This window comes from Kogia breviceps, chromosome 9, assembly GCF_026419965.1.
Source record: "Kogia breviceps isolate mKogBre1 chromosome 9, mKogBre1 haplotype 1, whole genome shotgun sequence".
Taxonomy (NCBI): Eukaryota; Metazoa; Chordata; class Mammalia; order Artiodactyla; family Physeteridae; genus Kogia; species Kogia breviceps.
In genome coordinates, this window is record NC_081318.1 from 37,889,163 (window position 1) to 37,907,044 (window position 17,882).

General features: G+C 38.9%; 1 protein-coding gene across 3 annotated transcripts in view; it reads left to right on the forward strand.

The window, feature by feature from the left end:
- IMMP2L (inner mitochondrial membrane peptidase subunit 2) overlaps positions 1–17,882 on the forward strand; it is a 915,024-nt gene that overhangs the window by 27,203 nt on the left and 869,939 nt on the right. For all 3 annotated transcript variants that reach the window (XM_067042322.1, XM_067042324.1, XM_067042323.1), the window contains exon 3: positions 15,911–16,047. In XM_067042322.1, the coding sequence (XP_066898423.1) occupies positions 15,913–16,047 (135 nt within the window). In that variant the 5' untranslated portion in view covers positions 15,911–15,912. The remainder of the gene's footprint in view (positions 1–15,910; positions 16,048–17,882) is intronic.

A 17,882-nucleotide genomic window follows, 5' to 3' on the forward strand; every position in this document is an offset into this window, starting at 1 on the left:
GATACCTGCTTACAGTATTAAACAGTTTTTTTTTTACACTATTTCATATTTCTATGAGTAATTTTAAATACTTTGATAGGCAGATACATTGTAACTTCAGGGCATTGCATGTTAATGAAATTTCACAGGTATCTTAAACAGAATCTTCTAATATACCAGCAAGTAGGCAAAATCAAAATAAGGCATTTATGTGTGGGGAGCAATCTAAATAAACATCTCAGCTCCATATGCTGTAATGTTCACCAGGGGCTCATTGTGATCCCTGGACTTGCTGTGCAGCAGTCACTTGAGTCCAGAGAGTGCTGTGCTCCATCTGCCTTAGTCCCCAGGCTGTACAGAAGGAGCCTCTTTGTACTCTGACCTCTTGGCTGCCTTTTTTGTTGTTGTTAAAAACATGTTGCCAGCCTGGCCTTTGTTGCCATTTCAACAAGTGCATGTGCCTGAGTGTGGGCTTACACTTACAAGTTTAAAGGACCACAACCACTCATTCCAAAGACCTTGGTCACTGTTGCTTTCACTTTAAATTGCGTAAATCTTCTCATCTGGCTGAGTCTTTATCCAGTACTGAGCCTGCACTACCACTGTTTGAGCTCCCCGTGGACATGCAGCTGCCATAGATGGGCAGTGGGCAGCCTTCCAAAACTTCCAACTATAGTTTGGACAGGCTTTATTTTTGACAGACTAATCAGAGCCTTAATGTGCTTCCCCTGCTGGGGGAGCCTGTGTTTCTAATTTTTAAATTTATCATTTATCATTGTATTTCCCAGTCTCACTTTTTTGTGACCTTACCTTCCCATCTTTGCCCCTTTGCGGCCTGGTAGGCTTGGCTTTTTTTTTTTTTTTTTTTTTTTTTTTTTTTGTGGTACGCGGGCCTCTCACTGTTGTGGCCTCTCCCGCTGCTGCGGAGCACAGGCTCCAGACGCGCAGGCTCAGCGGCCATGGCTCACGGGCCCAGCCGCTCCGCGGCCTGTGGGATCCTCCCGGACCGGGGCACGAACCCGCGTCCCCTGAATCGGCAGGCGAACTCTCAACCACTGCGCCACCAGGGAAGCCCCCTTGGCTATTTTGAGAAGCCTTCCTATTTCCTCTTCTCAATCCTGATCAAAGGAAAAGCCATGTTTTTGTTCCTTATCTCTTGATATGAATTTGAGTTAGTGTCTGGTTAAAGAAAGCAACACATTGAGGCATGAGGGATAGGGGTCAGGATAGGATTTTCATGAGACCCTGAAATCATGTATATAAAAAAAAATTGCCGATTCCACTTACTGCCCAACCCATTGGAGACCCTTGTACCATTGAAAAATAGGGCACGGGGGCTTCCCTGGTGGCGCAGTGGTTGAGAATCCGCCTGCCGATGCAGGGGACGCGGGTTCGTGCCCCGGTCCGGGAGGATCCCACATGCCGCTGAGCGGCTGGGCCCGTGAGCCATGGCCGCTGAGCCTGGGCGTCCGGAGCCTGTGCTCCGCAGTGGGAGAGGCCACAACAGTGAGAGGCCCGCAAAAAAAAAAAAAATAGGGCACAAGCAGAGGTGTTGTGAAAAGTAACTAGGAGAAACGAGTATGAAGTAGTATTAGACAGTAGGCCAGGATTGGAGGTAGCAAGGTAGGTCAGGGACAGCTGTGCTCTGGGAACTGTGTGTCACATGGAGTTTTAGGGGACATTTCCCCGGAAACTCATATTATTGCCTGGCGCTTACTTCCTATTATTCTTGTTGATCTTATGCCCTTCTTTTTATAGGTTCTCAGTGTTATCATCTTTTCCTTATTTCCTCTGACTTCTATTGCTTAGTTTTGATTTTTGAAGGGTTTTGAGATTTTGTTTTTGGAAAGCATACTTTTTCCATTTACAGAATCTCTTAATTTTTTAAAAGTCAATTTCACTCACAGTCTAAATGCTAAATAATGTTGTATTTTCTTTTTAGCTGTTTAGCAAGTCTTCTGATGCTGGAAATATATGTTCTTTAGCTAATTCAAAATATTATTGCTTCAGGAATAAATAGGCTTATGGTGAAATAGTCCAAAGTCCTCTAATTACTTTCTTTGGGGTGTAGATAAGTACCTGGTCTGTTTCATTTACACATATATTTAAGTTGCTACATTGTTAGCTTAATATCCACATTGCCTTTAGCTTCTACTTAATGACAGCAGTTATGCTTTTCTATTACATTGGAAAAAAAATAGAGTACAGTGTTGAAATCTAAATTTTGTGCTTATTAGAGTTTAAATCTTACCAAGCTTCTCCCTGCTAATGGTCATCATTTAATACGGTTTTCCTCATTTCATAGAAAGCTATTTTCTGTCCTGTTAATTTTTATGGTAAATTACTTTTGTAGAATCTATGGCATCTTAATAATTGAAATTTGAGATTGGGCCTTACTTGTAAATGCAGTCAAATGGTGTCTACATGGACTTAAATGATAAGGATATAGGATTAGGGTGGCCTGAGCCAGCTCCTAGAGACGGCAACTGTTGTGATGTGGATTTTGTTTTATATGGTTTCCAAAAACATTGGGATGATGATTTCAATATTGCTAAGAAACAAAACAAAGCAAAATAAAAAATAAGCATTAAATCCAGTCTTATTCCTCACTGCTCTTAATATATCTCCTGTTCCTTGGTCTGGCCGGTTTTCTCACTATCTGAAGTAGACCATTATGTACCTTTACTCTCATAATCACATTTTCCTCTTGTCTGAGAAATTTACCAAATGTAATTTATCCTTTTATTTTCAACATTTTAATGAAAAATTTTAAACGTACAGAAAAATTGTAAGAATTTTACAGTGAACATTCTTAAACTTACCACCTACATTCTAATTCATTTTCTACTTTTCAGCTTTTTTTTTTTTTTTTGTGGTACATGGGCCTCTCACTGTTGTGGCCTCTCCCGTTGAGGAGCACAGGCTCCAGACGCACAGGCTCAGCGGCCATGGCTCACGGGTCCAGCCGCTCCGCGGCATGTGGGATCTTCCCAGACCGGGACACGAACCCGTGTCCCCTGCGTAGGCAGGCGGGCCCTCAACCACTGTGCCACCAGGGAAGCCCTCTTTTTTTCCTCTTAGATTACATATATATGTGTTAGCAGATGATATTTGTTTTTCTCTTCCTGACTTACTTCACTCTGTATGACAGACTGTAGGTCCATCCACCTCACAACAAATAACTCAATTTCGTTTCATGTTATGGCTGAGTAATATTCCATTGTATATATGTGCCACAACTTCTTTATCCATTCATCTGTCGATGGACATTTACATTGGTTCTATATACTAGCTATTGTAAATAGTGCTGCAATGAACATTGTGGTACATGACTCTTTTTGAATTATGGTTTCCTCAGGGTATATGCCCAGTAGTGGGATTGCTGGGTCATATGGTAGTTCTATTTTTAGTTTTATAAGGAACCTCCATACTGTTCTCCATAGTGACTGTATCAATTTACATTCCCACCAATAGTGCAAGAGGGTTTCCTTTTCTCCACAACCTCTCCAGCATTTATTGTTTGTAGATTTTTTGATGATGGCCATTCTGACTGGTGTGAGGTGATACCACATTGTAGTTGTGATTTTCGTTTCTCTAATGATTAATGATGTTGAGCATTCTTTCATGTGTTTGCTGGCAATCTGTACATCTTCTTTGGAGAAATGTCTGTTTAGGTCTTCTGCCCATTTTTGGATTGGGTTGTTTGTTTTTTTGTTATTGAGCTGAATGAGTTGCTTGTAAATTTTGGAGATTAATCCTTTGTCTGTTGCTTCATTTGCAAATATTTTCTCCCATTCTGAGGGTTGTCTTTTCGTCTTTTTTAAAGGTTTCCTTTGCTGTGCAAAAGCTTTGAAGTTTCATTAGGTCGCATTGGTTTCTTTTTCTTTTTATTTCCATTTCTCTAGGAGGTGGGTCAAAAAGGATGTTGCTGTGATTATGTCATAGAGTGTTCTGCCTATGTTTTCCTCTAAGAGTTTTATAGTGTTTGGCCTTACATTTAGGTCTTTAATCCATTTTGGGTTTATTTTTGTGTATGGTGTTAGGGAGTGTTCTAATTTCATTCTTCTACATGTAGCTGTCCATTTTTCCCAGCACCACTTATTGAAGAGGCTGTCTTTTCTCCATTGTATATTCTTGCCTCCTTTATCAAAAATAAGGTGACCATATGTGCATGGGTTTATCTCTGGGCTTTCTCTCCTGTTCATTAATCTATATTTCTGTTTTTGTGCCAATCCCATACTGTCTTGATTACTATAGCTTTGTAGTATAGTCTGAAGTCTGGGAGCCTCATTCCTCCAGCTCCATTTTTCTTTCTTAATATTTCTTTGGCTCTTCGGGGTCTTCTGTGTTTCCATACAAATTGTGAAATTTTTTTTCTAGTTCTGTGAAAAATGCCATTGGTAATTTGATAGGTATTGCATTGAATCTGTAGATTACTTTGGGTAGTATAGTCATTTTCACAATGTTGTTTCTTCCAATCCAAGTACATGTTTGTATCATCTGTTTGTATCCTCTTTAATTTCTTTCATCAGTGTCTTGTAGTTATCTGAGTACGGGTTTTTTTTCTCCTTATGTAGGTTTCTTCCTAGGTATTTTATTCTTTTTGTTGCAACAGTAAATGGGAGTGTTTCCTTAATTTCTCTTTCAAATTTTTCATCTTTAGTGTATAGGAATGCAAGAGATTTCTGTGCATTAATTTTGTATCCTGCTGCTTTACCAGATTCATTGACTAGGTCTAGTAGTTTTCTGGTAGCATCTTTAGGATTCTCTATGTAGAGTATCATGTCATCTGCAAACAGTGACAGTTTTACTTCTTCTTTTCCAGTTTGGATTCCTTTAATTTCTTTTTCTCCTCTGATTTCTGTGGCTAAAACTTCCAAAACTATGTTGAATAATAGTGGTGAGAGTGGGCAACCTTGTCGTGTTCCTTATCTTAGAGAAAATGGTTTCAGTTTTTCACCATTGAGAACAATGTTGGCTGTGGGTGTGTCATGTATGGCCTTTATTATGTTGAGGTGAGTTCCCTCTATGCCTCCTTTCTGGAGGGTTTTTATCATAAATGGGTGTTGAATTTTGTCAAAAGCTTTTTCTGCATCTATTGAGATGATCATATGGTTGTTTTTTTTTTTTTTTTTTTGCGGTATGCGGGCCTCTCACTGTTGTGGCCTTTCCCGTTGCAGAGCACAGGCTCTGGACGCGCAGGCCTAGCGGCCATGGCTCACAGGCTTACTTGCTCCGCGGCATGTGGGATCTTCCCGGACCAGGGCACGAACCCGTGTCTCCTGCATTGGCAGGCGGATTCTCAACCACTGAGCCACCAGGGAAGCCCGATCATATGGTTTTTATTCTTCTCTTTGTTAATATGGTTTATCACGTTGATTGATTTGTGTATATTGAAGAATCCTTGCATCCCTGGGATAAACCCCACTTGCTCATGGTGTATGATCCTTTTAATGTGCTGGTGGATTCTGTTTGCTAGTATTTTGTTGAGGATTTTTGCATCTGTGTTCATCAGTGATATTGGCCTGTAGTTTTCTTTCTTTGTGACGTCTTTGTCTGGTTTTGGTATCAGGGTGATGGTGCCCTCCTAGAATGAGTTTGGGAGTGTTCCTCCTCTGGTATATTTTGGAAGATTTTGAGAAGGATAGGTGTTAGCTGTTCTCTAAATGTTTGATAGAATTCGCCTGTGAAGCCATCTGGTCTTGGGCTTTTGTTTTTTGGAACATTTTTAATCACAGTCTCAATTTCAGTGCTTGTGATTGGTCTGTTTATATTTTCTATTTCTTCCTAGTTCAGTCTCAGAAGTTTGTGCTTTTCTAAGAATTTGTCCATTTCTTTCAGGTTGTCCATTTTATTGGCATATAGTCGCTTTGTAGTAATCTCTCATGATGCTTTGTATTTCTGCAGTGTCAGTTGTTACTTTTCCTTTTTCATTTCTAATCCTGTTGATTTGAGTGTTCTCCCTTTTTTTTTTTTTTTGCGGTACACGGGCCTCTCACCATTGTGGCCTCTCCCGTTGTGGAGCACAGGCTCCGGACGCGCAGGGTCAGCGGCCATGGCTCACGGGCCCAGCCGCTCCGCAGCATGTGAGATCTTCCCGGACCAGGGCAAGAACTCATGTTCCCTGCATCAGCAGGCAGACTCTCAACCACTGCACCACCAGGGAAGCCCTCTCCCTTTTTTTCTTGGTGAGTCTGGCTAATGGTTTATCAATTTTGTTTATCTTCTCAAAGAACCAGCTTTTAGTTTTATTGATCTTTGCTGTTTCCTTCATTTGTTTTTCATTTATTTCTGATCTGGTCTTTATGATTTCTTTGCTTCTGCTAACTTTGGGTTTTTTTTTTTTTTTTTCTTGTTTCTCTAATTGCTTTATGTGTAAGGTTAGGTTGTTTATTTGAGGTGTTTCTTGTTTCTTGAGGAGGATTGTATTGCTACAAACTTCCCTCTTAGAACTGCTTTTCCTGCATCCCATAGGTTTTGGGTCATCGTGTTTTCATTGTCATTTGTTTCTAGGTATTTTTTGATTTCTCCTTTGATTTCTTCTGTGATCTCTTAGTTATTTACTAGTGTATTGTTTAGTCTCCATATGTTTGTATTTTTTACAGATTTTTTTCTGTAATTGATACCTAGTCTCATACTGTTGTAGTCGGAAAAGATATTTGATACAATTTCAATTTCTTAAGTTTACCAAGGCTTGATTTGTGACCCAAGATATGATCTGTCTTGGGGAGTGTTCCATGAGCACTTGAGAAGAAAGTATATTCTCTTGTTTTTGGATGGAATGTCTTATATATATATCAAGTCCATCTTGTTTAATGTATCATTTAAAGCTTGTTTTTCCTTATTTATTTTCATTTCAGATGATCTGTCCATTGGTGAAAGTGGGGTGTTAAAGTCCCCTACTATGATTGTGTTACTGTCAGTTTCCCCTTTTATGGCTGTTAGCATTTGCCTCATGTTTTGAGGTGCTCCTATGTTGGGTGCATAAATATTTATAATTGTTATATCTTCTGGATTGATCCCCTGATCGTTATGTAATGTCCTTCTTTGTGTCTTGTAACATTCTTTATTTTAAAGTATTTTGTCTGGTATGAGAATTGCTACTCTAGCTTTATTTTGATTTCCATTTGTATGGAATATATTTTTCCATCCTGTCACCTTTAGGCTGTATGTGTCCCTAGATCTGAAGTGGGTCTCTTCTAGACAGCCTATAGACGGGTGTTGTTTTTGTATCCATTCAGCCCGTCTATGTCTTTTGGTTGGAGCATTTAATCCATTTATATTTAAGGCAGTTATCGATATGTATGTTCCTATTACCATTTTCTTAATTGTTTGGGTTTGTTAGGTCTTTTCCTTCTCTTGTGTTTCCTGCCTAGAGAAGTTCCTTCAGCATTTGTTGTAAAGCTGGTATGGTGGTGCTGAGTTCTCTTAGCTTTTGCTTGTCTGTAAAGGTTTTAATTTCTCCATTGAATCTGAATAAGATCCTTGCTGGGTAGAGTAATCTTGGTTGTAGGATTTTCGCTTTCATCACTTTAAATATGTCCTGCCACACCCTTCTGGCTTACTCAGTTTCTGCTGAGAAATCAGCTGTTAACCTTGTGGCGATTCCCTTATATGTTATTTGTTGCTTTTCTCTTGCTACTTTTAATATTTTTTCTTTGTATTTAATTAAAAAAATTAAAAAAAAATTTTTGGCTGCATTGGGTCTTTGTTGCTGCACGCAGGCTTTTCTCTAGTTGCAGTGAGTGGGGGTTACTCTTTGTTTTGGTGCACTGGCTTCTCATTGCGGTGGCTTCTTTTGTTGCAGAGCATGGTCTCTAGGCACTTGGGCTTCAGTAGTTGTGGGTCACGGGGTCTGTAGTGCAGGCTAAGTATTTGTGGTGCACAGGCTCAGTTGCTCCACTGCATGTGGGATCTTCCTGGACCAGGGCTCAAACCCATGTCCCCTGCACTGGCAGGTGGATTCTTAACCACTGCACCACCAGGGAAGCCCTGTATTTAATTTTTGATAGTTTGATTAATATGTGTCTTGGTGTGTTTCTTCTTGAATTTATCCTGTATGGGACTCTCTGCGCTCTCCGGACTTGACTATTTCCTTTCCCATATTTGGGAAGTTTTCAGTTATAATGTCTTCAAATATTTTCTCAGTCCCTTTCTTTTTCTCTTCTTCTTCTGAGACCCCTATAATTCGAATGTTGGTGTGTTTAATGTTGTCCCACAGGTCTCTGAGACTGTCCTCATTTCTTTTCATTATTTTGTCTTTATTGTGCTTTGTGATAGTTATTTCCACTATTTTATCTTCCAGGTCACTTATCTGTTCTTCTGTCTCAGTTATTCTGCTATGGATCCCTTCTAGAGAATTTTTAATTTCATTGTTTGTGTTGTTCATCATTGTTTGTTTGCTCTTTAGTTCTTCTAGGTCCTTGTTAATTGTTTCTTCTGTTTTCTCCATTGTGTTTCCAAGATTTTGGATCATTTTTACTATCATTACTCTGAATTCTTTTTCAGGTGGACTGCCTATTTCCTCTTCATTTTTTGGGTCTAGTGGGTTTTTACCTTGCTCTTTCATCTGCTGTGTATTTCTCTGTCTTCTCATTTTGCTTAATTTACTGTGTTTGGGGTCTCCTTTTCACAATCTGCAGGTTCATATTTCCCAGTGTTTTTGCTGTCTGCTCCTAGTGGGTAAGGTTGGTTTAATGGGTTGTCTAGGCTTCCTGCTGTAGGGAACTGGTCCCTGTGTTCTGGTTGATGAGTCTGGATCTTGTCTGTCTGGTGGGCAGGACCGCATCCCAAGGTGTGTTTTGGGGTGTCTGTGAACTTATTATGATTTTAGGTAGCCTCTCTGCTAATGGGTTGGTTTGTGTTCCTGTCTTGGTAGTTGTTTGGCATGGGGTGTCCAGCACTGTAGCTTGCTGGTTGTTGAGTGGAGCTGGTTCTTAGCATTGAGATGGAGATCTCTGGGAAAGCTTTCGCCGTTTTATATTACATGGTGCTGGGAGGACTCTGTTGGACCAATATCCTGAACTCGGCTCTCCCATCTAAGAGGCTCCATCCTGGCACCCGGCCAGAGTAGCAAGAGCTTGTCAGCCACATGGCTCAGAAGAAAAGGGAGAAAAAAAAAGAAAGAAAAAGTAAAATAAAATAAAATAAAATAAAGTTATTAAAATAAAAATTAAAAAATATTGTTAAATATAAAAAAATAAGGAAGAAAGAAGAGAGCAACCAAACCAATAAACAAATCCACCAGTGATAACAAGCGCTAAAAACCATCCAAAAAAACCCCCCCAAAATCAAAACAGACAGAACCGTAGGACAAATAGTGAAAGCAAAGCTATATAGACAAAATCACTCAAAGAAGCATACACATACACACTCACAAAAAGAGAAAAAGGAAATATATATATATATAAAAAAGGAAGAGAGCAACCAAATCAGTAAACAAATCTACCAATGATAGTAAGCTGTAAATACTAAATGAAGATAGACATTAAACCAGAAACAAATTAGATGCAGAAAGCAAACTCCAAGTCTACAGTTGCTCCTAAAATCCACCGCCTCAATTCTGGGATGATTTGTTGTCGATTCAGGTATTTCAGAGATGCAGGGTACATCAAGTTGATTGTGGAGATTTAAACGGCTGCTTCTGAGGCTGCTGGGAGAGATTTCCCTTCCTCTTCTTTGTTCATGCAGCTCCTGGGGTTCAGCTTTGGATTTGGACCCACCTTTGCATGTAGCTCACCTGAGGTCGTGTGTTCCCTGCACAAACAGGACGGTGTTAAAGTAGCAGCTGATTAGGGGACTCTGGGTCACTCAGACCAGTGGGAGGGAGGGGTACGGAATGCGGGGCGAGCCTGCAGCGGCAGAAGCCAGCATGATGTTGCACCGGCCTGAGGCAGGCTGTGTGTTCTCCTGGGAAAGTTGTCCCTGTATCATGGGACCCTGGCAGTGGCAGGCTACACAGGCTCCCTGGAGGGGAGGCGTGGACAGTGACCTGTGCTTGCACACAGGCTTCTTGGTGGCTGCCGCAGCAGCCTTAGCATCTCATGCCCGTCTCTGGGGTCTACGCTGATAGCCGCGGCCCATGCCCATCTCTGGAGCTCATTTAGGCAGTGCTCTGAATCCCCTCTCCTTGCACACCCCGAAATAATACTCTCTTGTCTCTTAGGCAGGTCCAGACATTTTCCTGGACTCCCTCTCGGCTAGCTGTGGCACACTAGCCCCCTTCTGGCAGTGTTCACACAGCCAACCCCAGTCCTCTCCCAGTGTGGACTTTTCAAATTGGGTTTCTTTTCCAGAACATGATTCATTTTATGTGTAACCCCATTACATTTCTTTCTTTCTTTTATTTTTTAAAATAAATAAATAAATAAAAAATTTTATTTATTTATTTATGGCTGTGTTGGGTCTTCGTTGCTGTGCATGGGCTGTCTCTAGTTGCAGTGAGCAGGGGCTACTCTTTGTTGAGGTGCTCAAGCTTCTCATTGCGGTGGCCTCTCTTATTGCGGAGCATGGGCTCTAGGTGTGTGGGCTTTGGTAATTGTGCCTCATGGGCTTCAATAGTTGTGGCTTGTGGGCTCTAGAGCACAGGCTCAGTAGTTGTGGTGCACGGGCTTAATTGCTCGGTGGCATGTGTGATCTTCCTGGCCCAGGGCTTGAACCCATGTCCCCTGCATTGGCAGGCGGAATCTTAACCCCCGCGCCAGCGGGGTAGCCCAGCTTTCTTTCCTTTATTATTTTTGACTAGTTTTTCTTCATACTTTATTTTTCCTTGCCGTTTTGTCCTTTCTGCACATTTTTGAGTGAGAACTATTAAGTCACACAAGTTAAAAGATAAATAATTTCATGCTGGAGTTCACATTCTAATGATTACCAATTATCTATTTTTATAGTATTTATTTATAATCTGAAAGGAGGAAGGTGGCCCTGAAATTTATTTCAAATTGGTATCTATCAGTTACTTTCCCAGATCTGCTTCCAGTGGAATCAAAATTGTTCTAGTTCATCAGTTATTATTTTTCCCTTGATTCAGTGTATTGCACATGCTTATGCTTTGTTTGCAGAGTGAGGTTATTGGTACCAGGAGCTCCTGGAGAGATACATGGAAGGAGGGTAGCCTGATCATGTGTGGTCATCTATTCATTTCTTGTGATCTTATCACAGGTCCTTTGGGAAGGAACTGTGACTCAGTGTGCCTTTTTACTTTTGGTATCTTAACATAGTGAGTAGCACAAAGTAGGCACTTAATGTAGAGAGAATGATATGTAAGCTCCACGTGGCCAAGGACCAAGCCTGCCTTGTTCTGCATTATGTGCTCACCCCTTAGCACAGTTACATAGTAGGTGATCAATAAATATATATTGACTGAGTCAGGAATTGGGTGTCAGATTTGTTTGGGTCCCTGCTCTTTTATTCTCTGATATTCGTAGTTTGAATTTACAAATAAAATCTTGATTTGGCTATCCAAATGTGCAGGCTGATTTCTATGATAGAAGGTTACATTTTATATAAGATACTGCTTTGTAATTTATTGTTTTTCTCTTACCTTCAAACCTGCCACACAATTTTAAAATAGTTTTTATAATTAGGATGACTTGAGTTGTATTTATTCACCTGGTTGCTATGAATGAGTGATTAGTGACTTTGTATAAGCTAAAATATATACAAGGTTAAGAATGATTTTAGATGAATTTATGTATGATCAAACCATAACAAGTTGTGATAGGAAAGAGAGGTATTTAGAGTATAGGTCATTATGTGGTTGAGGTTACTAGCACCAAAAAACCTTTTACTTGCAGGTGTTTTATACCAGGTAGCAAATATGATTTCAGTGAACTCTGAAAGCTTATTTAAAAATATTCTCAGTTTATGTACTTTAGCAGTGAACCAGATGCGCTTACTACTGTAAGCAGTAATTTTCTCAGGAGCAATGTTTTGAACCTAAATGACTTGCGTGGTTACTAGAAGAATTGAGTTCACTAGTTCACTAGGAATAAAAATTATTTCTTTTTTGATGGGGATGGTCACATTATTATTGTTTAAAGGAAATTTTGTCAGAGGAAGTGGATGCTAGGTGCTTATTAGTATGGTAGTTTTAAACATTTAAGATGTGAACAAAAGACCAGATCATCCCAATGGTTCTTTATAGAAAAAGAAATACGTTAACTTTAATGAAGTGTGAATGCTATAGCACTTTAAACATGTTATTTGATATGACTTGACATAGAAGTATAATATTCATTTCTTCATTTATGTAAAGCTTTAGTATTCTAATGATAGTGAGGAGATTCTAAAAACGTTTTATTATGAGGTAGAGGTGTGGTTCACAATTCAGGTAGGACAGGACTGTACTGAGACTTTGCTTTTAAGCCTCTGAAAATAGTGACCCCTTATCTGCAAGGCAGCTTTTATTTTTCCCCTTGGCTTGGGGCAGAATCTGCACCCCTTCAGATTGGCACACCTCCTACAGTTCCCACATGCTCTTTGAAAATCTCTCAGTAGAAAAATATTTGTCCTTACCATTGTGCAGGAGATGGCAGCAGTGCCCTTAGCAGCAGTGGAGTTGTGAGCGTGAGAATGGAAAGGGCAGTGGCTTTCAGGTCTTTACCTGTATTTAAAATGTCCTTTCACATAAATTGCACCAGTTCCAACTTCCTCTCTGCTTCCCTTTTTAACTATTTGTTTAATAAAAGCAAAGTTTTTTTTTCATTTCAACATTAAAAAAAATCTCAAACCTAAAAGGCAACATGACATTTCTTCTTAGTCAATAATAATCTAAGTGCTTTTCTTAATTTTAGTACCTTCTCAACGTCCTGGAGAAACAATCAAAAAATGTATAGGAATATAGAATGTTAGCTCTAGAAAGGCTCTTAGAAATTGAATCTAACCCCTTTCTTTTTATAGATGAGGAAACTGAGGACCAGAAGTGAGTTGATCAAAGACACGCAGCTAGTTGTAGACATAGAGAGGATGCCACCTCAGGGCCCCTGACTCTCCGTTACCACGCTCCTTCCTGGGTGCCACAGTGACTGAATGGAGTAGCAGTATAGGGGGGAGTTTATATTGGAAAAGAAGTGGAGGTGTAAAATTCTGGGAACCTGAATTTAATGCAACTTATATTAATGTATTTTTCCCCTTTAATTTACATTGTAATCATGCATGCTGCCTTACAACTGGGATAGCTGTGGCGTCACCGTATTTGAAGCTTTCCTAGTTTCTATCCTGCTGCTCTCCCTAGTTATTTAGTGAAGGTGAAGGTCCATGCATGCAGGGCATAGGGAACAGCAAAGAGAACACATTATATTTTCATCCTGTCAATATGTTTGCTACTTTTATTCTAGGAGCCACAGATGTATAGAAGCATGTTTTTCTATTTGTATTTGTTCTATCCATTTTTTTTTTGCGTCTAAATCCTCTGGTTATCTAAGTCTCTTTGACCTGATTATTAAAATATATTTAGTCAAGCATAGGTTTGTGTGTTTAAAGCCAGTTTATTATTACTTAAATAGTCAAGTGGTCAGGTTAGTTGTTATATGAATTGTCGGTATTTTTTTCCTGTTTGAACTAAAGTGCTTACTATGGGTGAGTAGAAAGGTAAGAATTTCCAAAGCTCTTCAAACTTTCAAGATGTTTTCAAAAGCATGTAATATCCTGTCATAGTCTGAATTGGCTACATAAAAGAATTGCAGTCAGTTATAATAGATTGATTGGTGCACAAACAGGGAAGAATCTTACTTGTTCTACTTGGAGCAGCAGGGACTAGACTGCAAAAGTGTGGTTTGTTTCTTGTGATGCGAAAGAGAGCAAGACTAGTTTTACCCCATAGTATCTATATATTAAAGTGACTTCTGAGGACTATCTTTCTTTTTTAAATATTAGAAACCAACTGAAGTTCAAAGAAGAAAATAGTTCATCATCTACTTTCTCAACATCTAGAATGAACCATTTTTAGCATTTTGATAAACCTGCTTTTTTTCTGTCTCTCTCTATATTTTAATAATTATTCAAGTGACATATGGTGTTTATTAAATGATTAAAACAGTGCTGCAAATAACTATTTAAAATGCTTTTATATGCATACATTTATATAGAAAATATATTTAGTGAGAGTTTTTAAATGATATTATACTGTATATGTAGCTGTCTTTATATCCTCTGCACTCAGCAATGGTGTTTAGCAGGCAATAAATAAATGTTTACTGAATTAAAAATTGAGAATTAACATAGTAAAGTTTGTGTATACTCCATCCAAATTGAACTTCTTTTAGTTTCTATAATAACCATATTTTATTTTGCTCTGAAGACTTCATACGTGCTGCTCCTTTTGCCCAAAGAGCCCAGGTCTCACCTCAAATGCCTTTTCCTTTGAGAGACCTTCCTGAATCATTTTCTGATGGATAGACTTCCTTGCTCCATGTTCCCATGCTCCAGAGACATTGGCCCATTTTAATACTCATTTCCATTGGAAATATTTGTTTAAGGGCAGTCTTCCCTGGCACTTTGTAACTCCTTGAGTGCAAGGACCGTATCTACTTTTCACTCCAGGGTCCCTAGCACCCACCTTATGACCTTGTACTTATTAGAAGTTTGAGGAATTGAATTATGAGCATGTTTTTAGTAATTTGGAATGTAATCCAAGGGAATGACAAAATAACAGTGCTTGGATAGGTCACAACTACCCCTTGACAGTTTTGTTGTCTCCTCTCCTCTCCCCAGCCCTTGCCCATCCATTTTCAATCCTGTCAGTTTAACTTCCAAAATAGGTATAAGTTTTCCCATGTTGGTCCCTGTGCACCACCACCACCACCACCACCACCATAATCCATCCTACCATCATCTCTTGCCCTGGACCGCTAGAATAATCCAGTCCAGGGCAAATTATAGTCTGTTACACGGTATGAATAAGTATTGTTTTGAGAAACTGGTGAACAAACTGGTCATATGTCTTTTCCAGCCAGGATGATTCTTCATCTGTTGGACTGAGTTTGGCTCCATTGGGTCTGCTAGGGTAGCATATCTTGATCTCTCACTATTTTGTTTTTCATTACTTGAGACAATTTAAGGATTGCCTTAGCTAGGCAATCTGAAATCTGAAAATTAATCAAGTTACAGGGCTAAGTGAGGGTTGATAATTTTCTGTATTGAATTCATATGCAGTGATTTTTTTTCTTGATTTTTCATAGATTTCATTGTTGTATTAGTTAGGATCAGTTTGGTTGCTATAACATAGGCCCTATAGCATTGGCTTAAGCATGATGGAAAATGATTTACCTCTTAATTAACAGCTCGAGTGTAAGCGATGCAGGGCAGTGACAGTGCCTGCGTGGTGCTGGGGACCTAGGACCCTTCTATTTTGTTGCTTTGCCATCTTTAACTTGAGATGGCTACTCCTGTTCCTACAACCACCTCCTTATCACAGGTATCACAAAATGGGAACAGAAAGTGGAGGGCATACTTCTTTTAAGGGCACAGTGTGGAAGTATGTAATTTCTGCTCATATGCCATTCATCAAATATCATCACACGGTCACACTTAGCTGCAAGGGAGGCTGGGCAGCCATGTGTCCCACTAGAACTTCTATTATTGCAGAAGAGAACAGATGTCAGGGCTTTAAGGAGCATCTCCACCATAGTCAGCAATAGGAAAGGATTTACTTTTGGAATGCTTATTTCTTTTCTAACTCATTGCTTTGTGAGGAGAAGTTTTCTATTGAAATTAGTAAGCTACTAGAGCTACTGAAAAGAGTTAACCTAAGTTAATGTATTTGCCTTTGGGATTTTAAGTTAAATTTATTCCAATGGTTATAGGGATGAATGTGAAACATATTGAGATGAGGTTGCTTTTTCTTAACTCTTATTTTTCTTGGGCTGTTTTTATGTTTTTCTTTTTCACCTTATTGAGGCTAATTTCATATTTGTTTTCTTTGTGCTTTTAGGTATGGCACTGTCTCAAGGCTGGGTGAAGAGATACTTCAAGGCCTTTTGTAAAGGCTTCTTTGTGGCAGTGCCTGTGGCAGTGACTTTCCTGGATCGGGTTGCCTGTGTGGCAAGAGTGGAAGGAGCATCAATGCAGGTGAGACTAATATAACTTCGTTCTTTAAAGCACATGCTTCACTGTTTCTCAGGCATTAGAAATGATATTTCTGTGTATTATCTCTATGCTGGAACTGAAAGGTTTTAAAAAGGCCTTGAATTGAAATTTAACATTGCTAAGTTCTTTATAAGGTCTTTTAATGTAGTCATATTAAAATCAGAGCAGAGGTGAATAAAATTAACTATCAGATAGTTCTTTGTATCTGTGGCTTTTATTTTTTTGGAATTGTAAATGGAGAGTCTAAAGAAATCTTACTACATGATACCATTTTTTGTGGCTGTGGCTTGAGATTTTAAGATTTTAAGATTTTATCCATATTTGAATCCATACTTAAATATCCTTTTAGGATCAAATTATTAGTACAGCTTCAAGATGGATTTGGCTCAAATTCAGTTACTCTATTGTTACACACACACATACACACATACACACACACTTCTGATAGGTAGAAAAGTCTAGAGCACTGATCTCAGATATTCTAGTGTATTCTTTAAGCCTGTTGCTGATTGAAAAGATTAAGTGCTATTTACACTGAAAGAAATTTGGAGTGGAGATTTCCAAAAGTTATATGCAAATAGTCTTCTGGAGTAACTTAGAGAAAACTCGATTATTCTAAAGTTGATGTCTGGAACCTAGCTGTTTAAGTAAGTTTATGCAACTAAGAAGCACTTGCATTTTGTAATATAATTTGTTTTCTTCCGTTATTAGCATGTATTAAGTTCATGCATTGTGTGCAATATGTGTATAAAACATAAATAAAATGAATGTATAAGCTTCTAAAAGTTTAAAGTTATACAGAGAATAAACAGCTTACTTCTTTTTCTTTTTGTCTTAGAACTAGGTGAGGGCATAGACATCAGCTCTGAGGAGTTAGAATGAATTTGCTTTTTAAAAAAAAATTTTGAATTTTATTTAATTTATTTTCTTATACAGCAGGTTCTTATTAGTCATCAATTTTATACACATCAGTGAATACATGTCAATTCCAATTGTCCAATTCATCCCAGCACCACCCCCACCCCCTACTGCTTTCCCCGCTTGGTGTCCATACGTTTCTTCTCTACATCTGTGTCTCAATTTCTGCCCTGCAAACCAGTTCATCTGTACCATTTTTCTAGGTTCCACATATATGCGTTAATATACAATATTTGTTTTTCTCTTTCTGACTTACTTCACTTTGTATGACAGTCTCTAGATCCATCCACATCTATACAAATGACCCAATTTTGTTCCTTTTTATGGCTGAGTAATATTTGATTGTAGATATGTACCACATCTTCTTTATCCATTCATCTGTTGATGGGCATTTAGGTTGCTTCTATGACCTGGCTATTGTAAATAGTGCTGCAATGAATATTGGGGTGCATGTGTCTTTTTGAATGAAGGTTTTCTCTGGGTATATGCCCAGTAGTGAGATTGCTGGGTTGTATGGTAGTTCTACTTTTAGTTTTTTAAGGAGTCTCCATACTGTTCTCCATAGTGGCTGTATCAATGTACAGTCCCACCAACAGTGCAAGAGGGTTCCCTTTTCTCCACACCCTCTCCAGCATTTGTAGTTTGTAGATTTTCTGATGATGCCCATTCTAACTGGTGTGAGGTGATATCTCATTGTAGTTTTGATTTGCGTTTCTCTAATAATTAGTGATGTTGAGCAGCTTTTCATGTGCTTCTTGGCCATCTGTATGTTTTCTTTGGAGAAATATCTATTTAGATCTTCTGCCCATTTTTGGATTGTGTTGTTTGTTTTTTTAAATATTGAGCTTCATGAGCTGTTTATACATTTTGGAGATTAACCTTTGTCCTTTGATTCGTTT